The 17,415-nt window shown below is 47.7% G+C and overlaps 1 protein-coding gene across 1 annotated transcript in view; it reads right to left on the bottom strand.

Annotated features, from left to right (window-relative positions):
- The window catches only part of RANBP17 (RAN binding protein 17), a 1,388,837-nt gene that overhangs the window by 987,713 nt on the left and 383,709 nt on the right, over window positions 1-17,415 (bottom strand). Inside the window, exon 10 of the mRNA XM_086931437.1 lies at window positions 2,217-2,363. Coding sequence (XP_086787563.1) covers window positions 2,217-2,363 — 147 coding nt within the window. The remainder of the gene's footprint in view (window positions 1-2,216; window positions 2,364-17,415) is intronic.

Genomic DNA, 17,415 nt, shown 5'->3' with positions numbered 1-17,415 from the left:
TCCTGGGTCAAAGTGGGCCAAAGTGAGCGTGTTGAACTTCTCCTTCCAGAGGAAGAAGTTGAGGGCCCCGGAAGTCTTAGATAGGACTCAGGTCTTTGTTCTTCTTGGGTACCAGAAAGTAGCGGGAATAACAACTACAACTTACTTACAGGGACCCTCTCTATGGTTCCCACGGCAAAGAGAGTAGATACTACCTTGCTGAGAAGTGCCAAGCTTGCATGACTCTGTGTCTGTGCTGGGCAGGACGTGGCTGAGCACCCCTTTCGTCACCATGAATGGGACGAAAGGCAGACTAAGGTGGACGGGAGGTAGCTGTTAGGCCCAAGGATCTGGCCGCAGCTCGAGAATCCTGGAAGCGCTTAAGCGCAGAGTCTGCCTTGTTGTCAAAAATGAGAGTGCCATCAAAAGGCATGTCCATCAAAGAAGATTTGACAGCCTTGAGAAGACAGAAGTCCTCAGCCAGGCGTAGCGTCTAAGAGCTACTGATGTAGCAGTTGTTCTGCCCAGTGAGTCGGTCATATCCAATCCACATTGGATGGTGAATTTGGCTGCGTCTCTCCCTGTTGCTACTGCTTGAGGGAGAACGGCCCGGCCCTCCTCCGGGCACTAAGGCAGCACAGGCGCTGCTGTTTCCCCACTGGTATGTGAGTATCGGCCCACAAGGCAAGTGGTATTCACCGACCGCAATGCCAAGCAGGAGGAAGAAAACATCTTCTTCCCAAGGTGGTGCAGCTTTTTGGATTTCCTATCTGGAGAAGCAGAAGGGAATGCGCCTTTCGATGACGAGGCTTGGACGACCAGCCTCTCAGGGAAGGGCTATTTGGTCAGGAACGCTGGGACCTGGAGCAGGGCGGTGGCGGCATGCAACCGTCCTATCCACAGGAGCTACTGTGCTGGTTTTGGACCAAGTGCCCAGAAGGAAATCCATGAAGTCTTCACTTAATGGCAAAAGGGGTTCAGAAGTGGAAGCCGCAGGCTGAAGCACCTCTGTCAGGAGATTAGTCCTGACTGCCACCATACAGAGCTTGAAGCCGAGGACCTCAGTTGCCCTCCTCACCGCCACAGCATAGGAAGCGCCCCCGCTGTAGCCACGGTAGGGGGAGAAAGCAAGCCAGTGTCAGGGGAGGTGTCCAGATCACAGGCATCACTCAGGTCCATTCACCAGTCTAGTTCTTTAAGCTGGTCAGTTAAAGGGTCCATTCGCTCCTCCCAGTCCTCTTCCTCACCTTCTGTCAAATGCCAGGAATGAACACCGGCACAGATTTCCCTTCCAGCATTGGAACCAACGTCGGTCCGGCTCCACATCCATTTCAGGGACGAGGATGGGGTCGGCGCCGCCTGGGGGCATGGTCTCGCCGGAGGCATTGTCGCCGGGATCAATGATGGGGAAGGTCGAGTGAGATCGACTGGTGTCAATCCGGATCCAAAAGCAAATCAATGAGGGCCCTCCATAGTCAGGGCCAAAGCTGTCGAAGTCCTAGGACCCCCAACCGACTCTGCCAGGCCCGAAGGAGCACGAGCGGAGCTAGTCTGCCCAAAAATGAGGTACAGGACCTCATAGAGGTGCGGGGTCCTCTCAGCAGGGGACACACGGCACAGAGCTCGTGAGAGATGACGCACGGAGTCCTGCGTCGAGTCGGCCAATGGATGGGGAGAAGTCAAAGTATGCCTGTGCTTCTTCGACTTTTATTTGTGTCTGCCTGACTTACCTGACCCCCTTGACGACTTGGAGTGAGAAGAGGAGTGTGATCTCCGCAACCCTCATTGAGACCTTTCCCTCGAACGAGAATGCGAGCGATGGAGAGTCGAGCGTCGGGCCTACAGCAGCATTGGGACCACTCCCGCAAAGCCTTCGGGTTCATGGCTCGGCACTCAGAGCATAACTTTGGGTCGTGGTCGTGCTCTAGACACCAGAGGCACACAAAGTGCGGATCTGTCCCGGGTTCCGGGTCCTGGCAGTGCTCTTCTCGCCTCGGAGGGTGAGAAGAGCACTGCCCGGACCCGGAACCCAAAGGGCTTAAGAGTTATTACGTTGTATCAATACTGTTTATTCTTAAACGTGTGCCCAGTATCTTTTGAACATTCATTATGAACTAGGTGCAGTGAAACTGCATGCATATGCTTGACTGTAGGCTGGTAATTGTGAAATTAGCTGTCGCTGCGCATGTTCTTACCTGTAGGCCGGTAATTGTGACATTAGCTGTGTAAGTTCTTACCTGTAGGCTGGTGATTGTGAAGTTTGCTATCAGTCTTATAACTTCCGGGTAGTCCTCAACGACTACTAGTTCTCCCAACTGGTAGTTTGTTTTTAAGCGAGCCAGAAACCGACAAAATTCATGGTAGTTCCCAGGATCCGACAAACCCTGAAGCAAGAAACAAATGAAAGATACTTGAACAGCCTCATAACAGATATATATATGTATTCCCGAAATACAGCAGTATATTGTATCAAGGACCTAAGGGGCACAGCTACACACATCACGGCTTTTGAGCAGTTTTTTTTTTTTTTTACTTTCATAAGTATCATAGTGGGGAATGGAACCCCCACACGTTGGACCCACTCCTTGAGAAAGACTGCTTATGTAAACTAATCAATTAACAACAGACTTCAAGGTCCTGATTCTCCCACCTGGTCCTGTTCATCGAAATATGAGCAGGGTTCCATTTAAATACTGTGCAATCCCTGGGAGGCAGGGCCAATGAATAAGCATATGTTTGTTAAAGAAAATGAACAGTAAAACCAACCAAAGTTCATGAATGGGCCAGAAATGGTAAAAAAGAAACGTGAATGTTGCAAAGAAATAGAAGTTACATATTCCGTAGGGAACGTAAGGTATCTGTATTTCGTGTGTATATCTATCAAACTGCGAATTACTTTAATAATAAACTAAAATATTTCATAACAATAAACATTTATATAAAAATGTGTCTGAGTGTTGTGCCAAAACATGCAGCTACTGCCATCTAGTGGAAAGTCTTCAATGGTAAGTTTTTAAAACCATCTCAACTAAGCATGCACCAAGAATGCGCCTTGCCGAGAAGAGACGTGATTGTGTGCAGACCGTGCTCCGTGATCGTGCCAGCCACTGGGTATTTTAAAGAGACCAAACCGTCACTGTGGGACCCACTACATCATGATACATCCAACTGTCACGGCACCAAAGACCTCGTGGCCTGGACAGGGTTCAGCATGGGTCTTCCTGGTTCTTCAACTGATTTGATTGAGGAACCAATATTGGAATTTTAAAGACGCTGATCTCAAGGTCATAGTAATTGCATTTATATAGCGCTTACTACCCCTGACGAGGCGTCAAAGTACTTTTTCGGCGAGTAGCGCGCTACTTCGGAACCCCAAAAAGATTAGTGGTGAATTAGTATAGGGAAATATGAATTAATTTAAGCGGTGGACATGTTAGACTGTTATTTGGATTGAAAAGGATAGTGGAGGGATAGAAGAGGGAAGGGTTTGCATGTATATAGCGCTTGCTACCCGCGATGGGGTGTTAAAGCGCTTTTCGACGAGGAGCATGCTATTCTGGAACTCAAGAGGGATTAGTAGGGAAATTAGTATAGGAGAATATGAAATTAATTTAAGTGGTGGAAATGCGAGTTTGTTATTTGTATTGAAAAAAGATGATGGAGGGATAGAAGGGGGAAGGGTTTGCATTTACATAGATAGCACTTGCTACCCCTGATGAAGTGTTTTTTTTTTTAAAACTCTTTATTCGTGACTGCATCAAGAATCACACGTTACATTTATACATGTTAGCATCAAACAGTCTTTTCTCGTTTTCCCCTTGTAACTTTCGGCTATTTGACATGTAATCTTTCTCAGTTTTACATTAAGTCCAATAATTGACTATCTTTTATTACATCAGTGGTCGCGTTGCGTTAGTATTACATTGTCGCCTCATAACTTGTCCCTGTCCCACCCAACTCACACCCCACCCCTTACGTCTCCTGCCTCCTCCATTGGTTATAGTTATATGAAAAAACAATCTGCCAACTACACACTTCTTTGAGTCCTCTAGTTTGAGGAAAAAAACAGTGATACTCCTGGGTTAATTGGGTATATTTCACTCGTACCCTTTTGTTTTATTATTTTCAGTTTTTCACTATTTCATGTGTGAAAAGGACACTTGACGTTTTACTTCATTTGCACATAAACACAATACATTACTACAACAAAAATACACCATTTATATATACACAAGTAATTTTTTTGATATATACACAAACATTTGTTTTCTTGCAAAGACAAGAGTCACGCTTTGGACTCAAAGTTTAAATAAACAACAAGTTAATGCAACCAAAGTTTTTATACAAAATAAACCATAAATTGATTCTGTAGTCTATTAGGCAACTGATGTCTATTCTCTTTGTGTGGCGACGCGTTTCGAACCCGGTGTATTCACTTGTCGGGTTCTCCTCAGGGCTCTGTCTTTTAGGTTTATCTGTTTTCCAGCTGTCGCCGGTCTGCAAGTATTGTTTTGTATTGGACTGGGTTTCTTTAACTTTGAACCTCAGAATGTCGGTTTTTAGTCTTTTAATAATCTTCTGTTCTGTTTTTAATGATAATATTTATCCTTGCCGGTTGTTCATAGCCTGGTATGTTTTAACTTTCCAACTGGGCTGCAGTCGCTCTGCGTGAGCTCTAAGTGTTTTAGTCAGGCGGCTATTCTCGTTCTGGGCCAACAGTCGTTCTCTTGTTTTCACGGTGATCCGGTGACTTCCTAGTCAGTCTGTCCACTGACTAGGAAGTCAGCGGATCACCACGAAAACAAGAGAACGACTGTTGGCCCAGAACGAGAATAGCCGCCTGACTAAAACACTTAGAGCACACGCAAAGCGACTGCAGCCCAGGTGGAAAGTTAAAACATACCAGGCTATGAACAACCGGCAAGGATAAATATTATCATTAAAAACAGAACAGAAGATTATTAAAAGACTAAAAACCGACATTCTGAGGTTCAAAGTTAAAGAAACCCAGTCGAATACAAAACAATACTTGCGGACCGGCGACAGCTGGAAAACAGATAAACATAAAAAACAGAGCCCTGAGGAGAACCCGACAAGTGAATACACCGGGTTCGAAACGCGTCGGCACACAAAGAGAATAGACATCAGTTGCCTAATAGACCACAGAATCAATTTATGGTTTATTTTGTATAAAAACTTTGGTTGCATTAACTTGTTGTTTATTTAAACTTTGAGTCCAAAGTGTGACTCTTGTCTTTGCAAGAAAACAAATGTTTGTGTATATATCAAAAAAAATACTCGTGTATATATAAATGGTGTATTTTTGTTGTAGCAATGTATTGTGTTTATGTGCAAATGAAGTAAAACGTCAAGTGTCCTTTTCACACATGAAATAGGGAAAAACTGAAAATAATGAAACAAAAGGGTACGAGTGAAATATACCCAATTAACCCAGGAGTATCACTTGGTTTTTTCCTCAAAATAGAGGACTCAAAGAAGTGTGTAGTTGGCAGATTGTTTTTTCATATAACTATAACCTATGGTCCACCCGACTACACGTCCCAGGACCTGACTCCCCCTTTTCTCCATTGGTTAGGCACTGTGTTCGTCGGCATGGAGACCCAATCCTGTCCAGAAAACCGTATTCGCGTGGTGCTGGCTAACCTGTGCACTTGGTGGACCTATCCCTACTCTGTATTTCCTCTGCTCTCCACCCTGTAGGTCTGGCTATGGGGTATTCGCCTGCGAGGGCACCAGATCTCCGTCCTCTATCTCCAACAGTATCCGCTCCCATTCCTGCGCAATTGGATGTTTCCGGAGCCCCCTCTCCTCTTCTCTACGCAGGATTACACCCTCCGCCCTGCCCCATTTCAGCAAATCAGACCGCCACACCTCCACACCCGTGGGCCTGGCGGATTTCCATCTCATAGATATGACTCTAATTGCCAACAATAGTGCCAGGTCTAAGAACTTCAGCTGGGATTTTTGGGTCTTGGGTCTTTTCCTGTGCCCTATCAGACAAGGCAGTGCCCCCTCCGGTATCTGCAGGGTTGTGACACTATTTAGTGTATGGCGGACTCTCCCCCAGTAGCTGCGCAGTCGTGGGCATGTCCACAGCATGTGGAGGAGACCGGCCTCATCCATCTGACATCGGGGACAAATATGGAAGGTAGCAGGGAACATCCTATGGAGCCTCTGGGGGGTGAGATATGCTCTATGCAACACCATAGCCTGTATGAATTTGAACTTGACGTTTCTAGACATCCTTCTGTGGTGTTCAAGGACAATCTTCCAGGCCCCGTCTGTCATAGCCTCTCCTGTGTCTAAAGTCCAGGTGTGTCTGAGTGTGGTAAGAGGTAGAGCAGCGTGTTCTCTAATGCCTGTGTAGATCCATCGGACTAAGTGTCCCCCAGTCTCCATATAATGAAGGAGATGTACTAGTTCATGTTGCTCTGGTTTGCTGCGCTGTGGGGCCCATGTGCGTAGCACATAATGTGTCACTGTAGCATGTAGGAAGTACAATCGCAGTGGGGCTCCCGTTGACTGCGCGAAGGAGGCGTGATCCCCTGATTAAGTGTTGAAGTGCTTTTCGGTGGGTAGCACGCTACTCCGGAACCCAAAAAGGATAAGTGGTGAATTAATATAGGGAAATATGGCATTCATTTGATTGGTGGATGGTGTAAAGTAGAACATAGTACTGCACCCCCCAGCGAGTATACTGCGACAGTACCTGATGATTTACTCACTCTTTAAGGATGCTCTTTATTGGTGGGCTATTATTTTAACTTTACTTTGTCAATAATGAATAAGAGGTGTTAATCCCAGCAGAGGTGGAAGGGTGTATTGTTGCTGCCAACTTCCAAATAAGGCAAGGAACAGCACAGCAGATTGTTGCTTGCTGGCTACTCTCAGCCCAACAACTAACTTTAATTCTAGGATATTTCTTATTGGATTATCTTAATGATGAAAGTTATCTGCTTCCACAGCCGCACACTGACGTCGGGAAAGGCACCCTGCACTGAACCATGCGATGGGGGCTGCCCTCATGGCTAGTACTGCACTTCTGTCAGCGTAATTGCATTCATCAACTTTTCCAATACTTTCTATGCTACTCAACATTCAAAGTTTTTGGGGAAAGTGCAGGCACTGGGAAATACTGCAGCATTTGTTTATTCAGAAATGAAGATCACTTTTTCTAATTCTTGATGTCAGATTTTCTTCAATGAAGCTAGTGCCCAACATGAAAACATTTCATGCTCTTTGGGGACAGAACATCAGAGGTGATTGCATGCCCAATCTTATTTAATTTGTCCTTAAATTGTGTAGATCTCATCTCTAAATTCATAACTGCGTTTCTGCCCACTTTAGGCCAAAAAAGTGATGCTCCTTTCTAGGCAGATGATTTGCTGCCTTGAAATCGTACACACGTCAGACTTCACAGAGTACATGATACAAACTGACCTCTTAATTATGAAGCAAAAAAGCTAATTGGTATTTGGCAAGTGTAAGTATATGGGCTATTGCTACGGCGAAGGCTATATCTTGATGAATTAAAGAACTACAATTATCTAGGCACCCACGCCTACAATAATCTGTGACCTTGTTGAATAAAAAAATACCTCTCTGTATCTGCACACAGGGCCTTCAGCACTTTAGTAGTACGTGTGGTGAATTCTTAGTGAAGGCTCTGTTGAAGGATTACATTGGTAAGCTTACTTACCCCTGTACTAACTAACACCTGGGGTGCCACTGCCATCTGGCCGACAGTTACCGTTATGTTCGATCAAGGCGCGCCATGGAAGAAGTTGCTTGCGCTTAAAAGATTGATTATTTTGGAATTGAGTAAGTTAGATCCAGGTCTCCCACAAGCCTCAGTTCCGAAGAGCTTTTGTATAGGATCTCAAATGTGCAATTAACCATTTGGAAGAGCCTCCTATTTCCCAAGGGGATCCTGGCGTCTTGGCCTCTACCCAAGCTACCGGATGTGGGGTTTAAAAGGGAAACTGTCAAATTTCGATATTTCAGAAGTTTGGTAGCCCACTCATCGGAGAAGCAATATAACTGCAATATAGGGCGAGTGCTGCGAGGCCACCAAAATTCGATCCGGTTCTGGACCTATCTTCCCTTGTCTGTCGTGGGTCAGGTGGCAATAGCAACATGCCCTGGGGAGATATTTCTCTTGTTTCAAGAAGTCCAAGAGACTCTTGGGGTGGGTCCACAACACTTTCTACAATATGCCAAATTGACAGGAACGGCGAGAGGAATCTGGATAGAGATCCCATCTACTCCAGTGCTCACGTGGACATTGGAGGCCATTTTACAATTGTGTACATCTCGGCACACTATTACATGTGGTATCTTCATTTCTATGCCATACATTCTCCCCTTAGGATTATGTCGGCTGCTGCTCAGCTAGAGTGACTGTGATGTGATTAGAATGATAATGTGTGCCTTGTTGAGTGAATGTGAGTTGGAGTGCGTGGGCTGAGCAGCAAGGATGCTGCTCCCGATGGGGCTTCCTTACGATCATCTTTACCTGTAACCTGAGTCTCTTACCTTGAAAATAAACCTCATCCTGTTTCACCTATACTACTGGCTACCCTACATCTTCATTCACCACATTATAGACATGTACAGAGCACTAAAACTTGAAGGGCACAAAAGGGCGACTAAAAGAAAATCTGGGTGGAAGGCAGATATTAAGGATCAATTTAATGGCACAGTATGGGATACTGCATGTGCACAGGTGTGGGGGATTTTGGGAAACATAAGATTCAAGTGGATACAAATCAATTTCTTCCACCAGACACAGGTGGTCTTAAGCAAGATATACCCCAGAAGGAACACATTCTGCCATAGGTATCACGCAGAGAAAGCCTCCTTCCTCCATCTAGCACTGGAGTGCCCCCCATAACACCCGTTTTGGTTAACAGTGTTATCCACATTGGAGGCAGTCATAGGATACCACTAGATCCAGGACCCTTACAGGGCGTCTTGGGATTAGTCTCCAAGAGGAAAGGGAGGAATATGTAACACATTCCTGACACTGACACTGGTGTTGGCACACAGGCGCGTAGCATTGGGTTGGATGACAGCTTAAACCCCCAAGATTTGCCTGTCGCACAGAGATGTGCAGAGAAGCATATACAATTGGTTGTATGACAGAAGCACTCAAGGCTGAACCACGAGTCCCTCTACAATGCGGACGCAACAAAGTAAATTACCACTACTCTGAACCCCCGCCCTATGCTCTAAAATCCTATCCGCATAACTCGTCCCCGCCCTATGCTCTAAAACGGACCCTGCTCTTAAAACAATCCCTTACCCTCCCTCCGCCCCAAGGTCTAAAACCCTGCCCCCTACCAAAAACTACCTCAACACCAACCCCCCGTTCTGAGCCCCAAAACTTACCCCGCCATTAAATCTACCCCTACCCCGTCCCCCGCTTTGAGGCCTACAACCCTGCGCCCCCCCCCCCCTTTAAAAAAAACTACCCTAACCATGCCCGGCCTGAGACCTAAAACCGACCCCATGCCTAAAAACTCCCCCCCAAACCCAGCCCAAGCCCTTAAAAACAACCTTGACCCTCCCCACCTGCCATGGGTCCTAAAACCTGCCCCCTTCCAAAAAACTACCCCGATCCCGCCCCGAGCACTAAAACCGACCCCATCTCACCCCTAAAAACGCCCCCCCCCTAAACTCGGCCCCAGCCCCACTTACCTGTCCACGCCCAGAGCTTCCAGTTCTGATACGTCCTGTTTCTCTCCCAGCCCATCCGGACACTAGACCGGTATCTGCCTTAACCACGCATATGAGTGGTTAAGGCAGATGCGTGGTTCAGGCAACCGTTGAAACGGCAGAGGTGACTCAGGCCTCCCTATAAAGGGTGAGTCCCTATAAAATTATAACACAAAGAAAAGGGTCAGAGGGAATTTAAAGACCCTGCACGGATTAAATCCCCCTATCCAATCTATCACAAAAACCTACGCACAATCCGGGGTCTACTATGCTAGCTATTTATCCAAGTACGTACAGCAAAGTGTTGAAAGAGTGTGCACAAAATGTCAAACTGAGTGTCACCAAAGGAAATACAAGAAGTTATAAGATGAGATGACCCTTCTAGATAATTGGATTCCCATCATACACCAAAGTGATCATTATCATCATTTGGGTTTCCAACCAACCTCCCATATACCCTCTTGATCATAGAGGGGTACCGGGTGGATTGTATCCTCTATTAGGTCATTCAGAGGAGGAAGAGCAAAAGAGAAGTAAAAAACGTATCTGCCTTCTAGGAGAATCCTCAACAAATGCGAGCAAGTACAGTGCAAAAAGTTAAGTGTGTGATTAAAAAAAGATTTGCAAAAGAAAAGAGCTTCATATTTAGAATATCAAATGCAATCATCATTACAACCAGTGCAAAAATGTGGCAGTTCAAAAATATTACTGCTTCTAAATGGTAGACATGTTTGAGCCAGTTGGACAACCGGTCCACGGCTTTCTTCAGGACCTATCCGCAAATTTTTTATTTTTTTTATTGCTACTGCATTTAGTCAAAGAGATTAAGAAATAATTTTATACATACAGGATGAGCTTGATACAACCTCTGATGTCTCAAACTGATCCTCTGTGTCTATGCGATTTATAGGACATCTGCAAAACACAACAAGCATTTACAATGCAACGGTTTCGCCTTCGGAAAAGTTTGAGCCATTGGCATTCTAAATGGCAAACTTTTTATTTATGTGTTGGTTTTGAAAACAGATAAATAAATGGCATTCTCATTTACAATGCCAATACACACACCCACACAAGAGCCCCCCACACACACACACACACAAGAGCCCCCCACACACACCACACAAGAGCCCCCCACACACACACACAAGAGCCCCCCCCCACACACCACACAAGAGCCCCCCACACACACCACACAAGAGCCCCCCACACACACCACACAAGAGCCCCCCACACACACTAGATGTTCTGCCTGCGGCGGCGTGTGCTGCCATCTAGATCAAGGGTCTCCAAACCGGTTCTAGAGGGCTGGATCCATGCCAGATTTTTTAAATTACTACATGTATCTCAATGGGGATATCCAAAAAATCTGGCATGGATCCTACCCTCCAGGACCGGTTTGGAGACCCCTGATCTCGATGTTCTACCTGCGGCAGCGTGTGCTGCCATCCAGAAGTTCTGCCTGGGGCGGCGTGTGCTGCCATCCAGTAGTTCTGCCTGTGGTGGAGTGTGCTGTCATCCAGAAGTTCTGCCTGTGGTGGAGTGTGCTGCCATCCAGTAGTTCTGCCTGTGGTGGAGTGTGCTGCCATCCAGAAGTTCTGCCTGTGGTGGAGTGTGCTGCCATCCAGTAGTTCTGCCTGTGGTGGAGTGTGCTGCCATCCAGTAGTTCTGCCTGTGGCGGTGTGTGCTGCCATCCAGTAGTTCTGCCTGCGGCGGTGTGTGCTGCCATCCAGAAGTTCTGCCTGCGGTGGCGTGTGCTGCTATCTAGATGTTCTGCCTGCGGCGGCGTGTGCTGCCATCCAGAAGTTCTGCCTGCGGTGGAGTCTGCTGCCATCCAGAAGTTCTGCCTCCAGTCAGTGCTTCTCGCAGCAGCGGGAATGACGTGAGATTCATTGTGTAGTCCCCCACCGGCAGCTGGAAGCAGGCTACTTAACCTGCACTGTAGCGAGACTGATCGTAAACAGTGACTTGTTAAATAACTGAGCGCTATGAACTTCACTCCCAGGAAATCTACACCTAAGCCTTGATGTTTGTCTAAGAGAGACTCTAACCCCAAGGGGAGAGCTGCCAAGACATACAAATGGAGGGGGTCGTAGGAAATACCCAGGAGAGGAAGTGGGATGGGGCAGGACACAATGCACAGGAGCCAGTACATGTTTTGTAAAAGTTACCTTTTCTGTGGCGTATATTGTTTGTTTGTAAATGAAAGTACTTTTCATGACTAAAGTAAAGCGCTGGGTTGGACAATTGTGTTACCCCTGAGAGTCAGGTGCTGAAGGGGTCGTTACTGGCCCAGTTTGCAGATCCATAGTAGAAAGGACCCTAGGACATCCGAGGGAAACCTCTCCCAGCCTTCACCGCTGAGAACCAGTGGCCCCTGTGGCCCTATGACTGGTGTCTGACATACTGCATCAACTCGTGCCCTGAGGAGCGGTGGTCCCCGCTGCATCTTTTCTGTGCTTAGCCTTCTTCATCCCAGTCCAGCTGCTGGAACCGGCCCCGTGCGCTTTGCAGCTCCTCGAGCAGTGCTTCTGGCTCGACCCTGGCATGGCGAGTTTGAGAGCTCATGAGCATTGGTTTACGAATGGGAAGTGTGCAGAGTCGGAGTCCGTGCTCCTGGGATCTTCCAGCACCAGTGAGTGCGTACCCCGTGAAAGCCGCAGCTTCAGAAACACGAGGCTCGGCAGGTAAACCCAGCGATCCGCCCTGGCTCAGCACCTTGAACGAGTCGCAGTGGGCTGAGATGTGTACGGTGCTCTCTTACCTACCACTGACTGCTTCCAGAGCGCCGTTGGTTGTCATTGCCCATGCCCCACTCCTTGTTACACCGTTTATAGCGCGTATTTAAAATGCTGGGCCCTATTGCTGGGTAGAGGAAGCAGGACATTCTGCTTGCCTCGGTTCGTCGCCATTCCCGGAAAGAAATTCCTTTTGTGCGTTTCTGTGAGCCCTTCTGTTTAGGCCATACAGCACTGGCCTGTGTGTGTTTACTCTTTTCCCTGCGAGTGTTAGAGCCAGCCAGGCTCTGTGTGTTCTCGGGCGTTGCACATACCTGCCCCGACTCCTTGTGATGATCTGTGTGCGTCGGTGTGTTCGTGCGGGGCAGTGTGCTGCTGCGCCCTGCCCTCGCTGGCAGCGGCCTCTCCGGGAACTCGAACACCCCCGCCCCCCCCCCGTCTCCGCCGCCGTCTAGCAGTGCCGGGGCTCAGCTGGCAGCGCCCACGCGGTTGTGAATGAGATTTGTACCAGCAATAAAGCGCCAAGAGGCGGCTGATGAAACTCGTGTTCAGTGCCCCCCGCGGCCCCTGCGCGCCTTTCCTCTGCCTGGTGATAGCCGGGTCAGGGGCCCGCCGGTTCGGAAGTAGGCCACGCTGCCCGCTGTGACTGTAGCGCTTGCTGGCGCGGCGAGGCGCTGCCGAGTGCGCAGTACAAGTCCCTCCTGCATGCCGGGCGGACACAGAGCTAAGCAGGTTAGCGCAGTGTACACTTGCTCCACCGCAGCTCTGGGTCCGGGTTGTATGTGCACTCTCTCCGTCTGTCCCCAGGGGAGTTGTCTGTCTGTGTACAACTTTTCAGAGTTTATCGTAATCGTTGTACGGATACGATCTGTCCCACCCTTCTGTCCCATTTCAGCATGTTTTTAGCTCGTGTCTGCAGATGGGTTTATCTGTCCAAGACCTGCTGTGGACCGTACCCATTATTTACAGGGGGCCTGGGTGAGCCTGTTGCTTCTATCCCCTGGATTTCTTGTCACTCTTGCTTGGATCTTGATCAATGACTTTCTGTTGGTATTAAATGTCGGATCATGCATACATCGTTTCATGCAGCAGGCTGCTGGTAATCATGCATACTACATTCAGAGGTGTTCGCAAAAAAACTATTTCCTTCATCCCTGTTCCCTGCATCAGCCTCCGCAGCAACTCCATAGAAGCGACCAGAGTAACAGATACACATCACCACTTAGTCTCGAGGGTACCACCCTTCATCAGCTGAAGATGTTTGCACCCATGTAGGAAGCAGGGAGGGTCAGTATCATCAGGTGCAACACGAGCTTCTAGTCGGGCGAACATGGTGTATCGAAGTCCGCCTTGTCTACCGTTCAGTAGCGTGGAAGTGAGATGAAGGCTACTTCGTAAAATGTGTGTAATTAAAAATCAAGAGGTATTTTATGATTAAGCAAGACCAACACTGCTAACATTGAACCAGTCACAGCAGAGTTGTAGCATTTCAAAGTACCAGCTCGTTCCATGGTAGCTCCTCCATTATGCATGGACAGTCAGTGACCTTCCTGTGCAGTGCTCAACAGTGGTCATTGGAGGCACTCACGGCGCTCCCTCGGCGAGGTCGGGTCGGTCTTCCCCGGCTTCGTCACTCCCACGCAGCTTCCTACCAAGCAGGGCGCCGAGGACCAATCCGGTCGCGGCGTTCACGCCAAGCCTCCACACACGCCCGGGAGTCAGCCATTGACAGCGCGGCTCCCAGGGACCTGCCCCTGGATGATGCTGAGCCGGCAGCCAATCAGTGCGCGGCCTCGGCGATGACGCGGCGGCGCTGGGCCAATCCCAGCGCGGCGTTACTGGAGGGGCTCGTCTTGCTGGGCCAATAGGAGCGCGGCGGCTTCGATCTTTGCTGCTGCAGCTCCTGGTCACGAACGGCCGCTTTGGAGGGTGTTTCTGGCCCCGGGCCGCGACGGTGATTTGGCGGCAATAGATTTTCGGGGCCCCAGGTCGCGGTTAGACCGTTTCTAACCAGCAGATCAACAGGGGGGATCCTGGGCGCAGGGAAACACCGCGGGCCTCGTTTCACCCCTGAATCTGTGCCAGCAGCAAGCACGGCCCGGCCGGACCAGACACGGGGGCGTTCCCGGCGTCGCGTGACGTCGGCAAAAGCCAAAGAATCTCGGGAACGCCCCCGTGTCTGGTCCGGCTTTGACGGACGCCTCTCTGTTCCAATGGCTAGCCTCCATTTATGGAGCTAGCCAATGAAGCAGAGAGGCGTGTTCAAGTCACCCATACTAGAAACTACAGATTTCTCTGGAGGAGGAGCCTAACGGCTCCGCCCCCCAGCGAAACCTAAAAAGTAACACCCACAGTGACAACACAAACATTATTTTCTTCATTCACAACTCGAAGTTGGCTGTGAACAAAGACTTTTTTATTTTTCAAGAGGCATATGCTCACTTTTATGGTACAAGGATTAGGCCTCACCTCACCCGGCACCAGCTCCAGTCCATGAGGACCCGCTCTAGCAAGCATAAACCGAAAGAAAGGGAAGTTTCATTAGGATATGCTTTATTTTGTTCCACATGTCTTAATCACATGGATTAGGTATCTCTTTTATGGCACCTCTAAGAGAGAGTGTATCTCAAAAGTAGATGCATTAAGTTAAAATCCGCTATCATTACATGGCATACTCAGGGCACGGCATTCTGATTTTTTGTAGAAGTTCAAATTCTCGTGGTTCTACTCTCATTAGAAAACTACTGCGTTAAATGACAACATTATACATTAATTATCCGACAATGTTGTCCGGAAATGGTCGCCGTTCTGCATATGCTGCCATTACCAGGACAGACAGGATAATGATAAAAACGAGCATCATTACGCTCAAATCTCTAGACCTCATGCGGATACAACTGTACTTCGCACTAGCCTGCGTTGGCTTTCGTCCTAAAATAAGCCTGTGTTAATTTTCCCCAAAGATAAGTCCGCAATTACCTGCGGTAGCTATCGGCAAGGTCATTGTGTCTACCGAACAAGTGAGCCTCACTTAGTCTGGAATATATTAAAGTGAGCAAACAAAGATACTTCAAACAGACAGCAGAAAGACCAGCGGAGTGACAAATTCGAACTTAGTCTAGCTGAGTGTAAGGACTCTAGACAGCCTGATTGTCAGCACACATACTTTAGTCGTGTAGACAATACATTTTGGAAGCGTCCACAACAGAGCCTAAATACATCATTTGTCGGCCTGTACTTATACAATCGTCTCTTATTCTTACCTTACCTGTCCGCCGGTACCTCGTGCACCGAATGAGCTAGGAATGGAGGTGGCGGACCAGGTAATGGAAGAAACTTTTATATTGTGCAATCATTGCAGGTGGGCTGAATCAATGCAAATAAGTCGCGGCTTGATTATGTCATAAAACTACAAAATGAAGTCACCGCTATCTGGAATTGCAGTTTATAAAAAACAAAACAAAACATATTTTATAGGTTTTTGAAGTTTTTATATCTCATACCATCACGTTACATATTTGTAACATCAATAGTCCTTACTTTATGGTAAATACGTACATTTATGACATAGTCCTGCTGTAGTATAATTGCACAGTCAGTCTACATAATATTTGCAGCAAGTCACAGTTCTGTTGGGATAGCAATCCCTAGTGATGGTAATGCATTATCACATTCGAACAATAAACAGTCCCCAACTCCCCCCTCCCACTCCTCCCCAGTCTCACACGTATGTCTGAATCGTGTGCATTTTGCATCATCCGGTATATGCTCATGTCAAATCCATGTGTGCTTATAGTACATCTCCCTGTCTAAGTGCTGTTAGCAAGACTTAGTTACCCCTCTACGTAGTCAGTTTTATACTCTGCTTAGGGTCTTAAACTTCATCTACTGATTTTATGGCTTACAGCATCACATCCCATTCAAATGCAATTGGTGTTTTTCGCCGGCTCTAGCGTTCCTCTACGCAATGCCGCACTCTCAGCAGTAATCCATCGCAGTAATTCCATGTGCCTGGTCAATACATCTGGGGGTTTCTGCAATTTCCATCTCATAGTTATATTACGCATAGCTAAGATGAGCGCTAGGTCTATAAAGCGGTATTGCACTTTGTATTTGGATAATTATTCGTGGAATCCTAAAATGCATTCCTCTATTGTGTTTTGCATTTCCCGGTTTGCCGCTTCCCCTGTTCTTTGCCTGACAGTGTCCCAGTATCCCCACACCTTTGGACAGGTCCATAAAATGTGGAGTAGGTGCGCTCCTTCCAGTAAGCATCTTGGTCAATAATGTGGAGTTTGAGGAACATTCTATCTAATTTATGTGGAGTAAGATAAGCTCGGTGCACCACCATTGTCTGTATGAATTTGAATTTCGTGTTCCTCAATTTCTTCCTTGGGTGTTCCAGTATCTTTGCCCATTCTTTATCTGTTATGTCCCTACCTATGTCTCCCGCCCATGCCGTCCTCAGTGTGTCTAGAGCGGCGTTCGTATGCGAGCTGATGCCTGTATAGAGCCATCTTATAAGAGGTCTACCTCTCCCCATAAAATATATCATCTTGACCAGGTCACTGGTAGGGGGTTCTTGCCTTTGCGGGCCCAGTGCGTTTTTATGTATCTCAGCAGTGCAGCGTGTAGTATGTATAAGTGTGCCGGGACCCCAGTTTCATTGACAAAGGTATCATGATCTAGCAACATTCCATCCCCAAACAGATCTGACACAGTGCTAACCCCTGCCTCCAACTAGGGCTTCAGCTTGCTTTTTGTTATTTTGCCTCCCGTTAGTGGGATCCCCAACAGAGAGATGTTATCTGCATATGCAAGGGGTGCTTGTGTGTACTGTAGCACCGCCTTCCAGCATCGGAGCACCGTGGTCAACAATGGGGGACGGTCTCTTGGGGTCTGCTACCAGGAAATAATAGCATATGCAATGCACTGCTGTCAATGTTTGTCTCTGTGAACT

Source organism: Lissotriton vulgaris, chromosome 7, assembly GCF_964263255.1.
Source record: "Lissotriton vulgaris chromosome 7, aLisVul1.2, whole genome shotgun sequence".
Taxonomy (NCBI): Eukaryota; Metazoa; Chordata; class Amphibia; order Caudata; family Salamandridae; genus Lissotriton; species Lissotriton vulgaris.
This window is presented reverse-complemented; position numbering and strand designations above follow the sequence as displayed.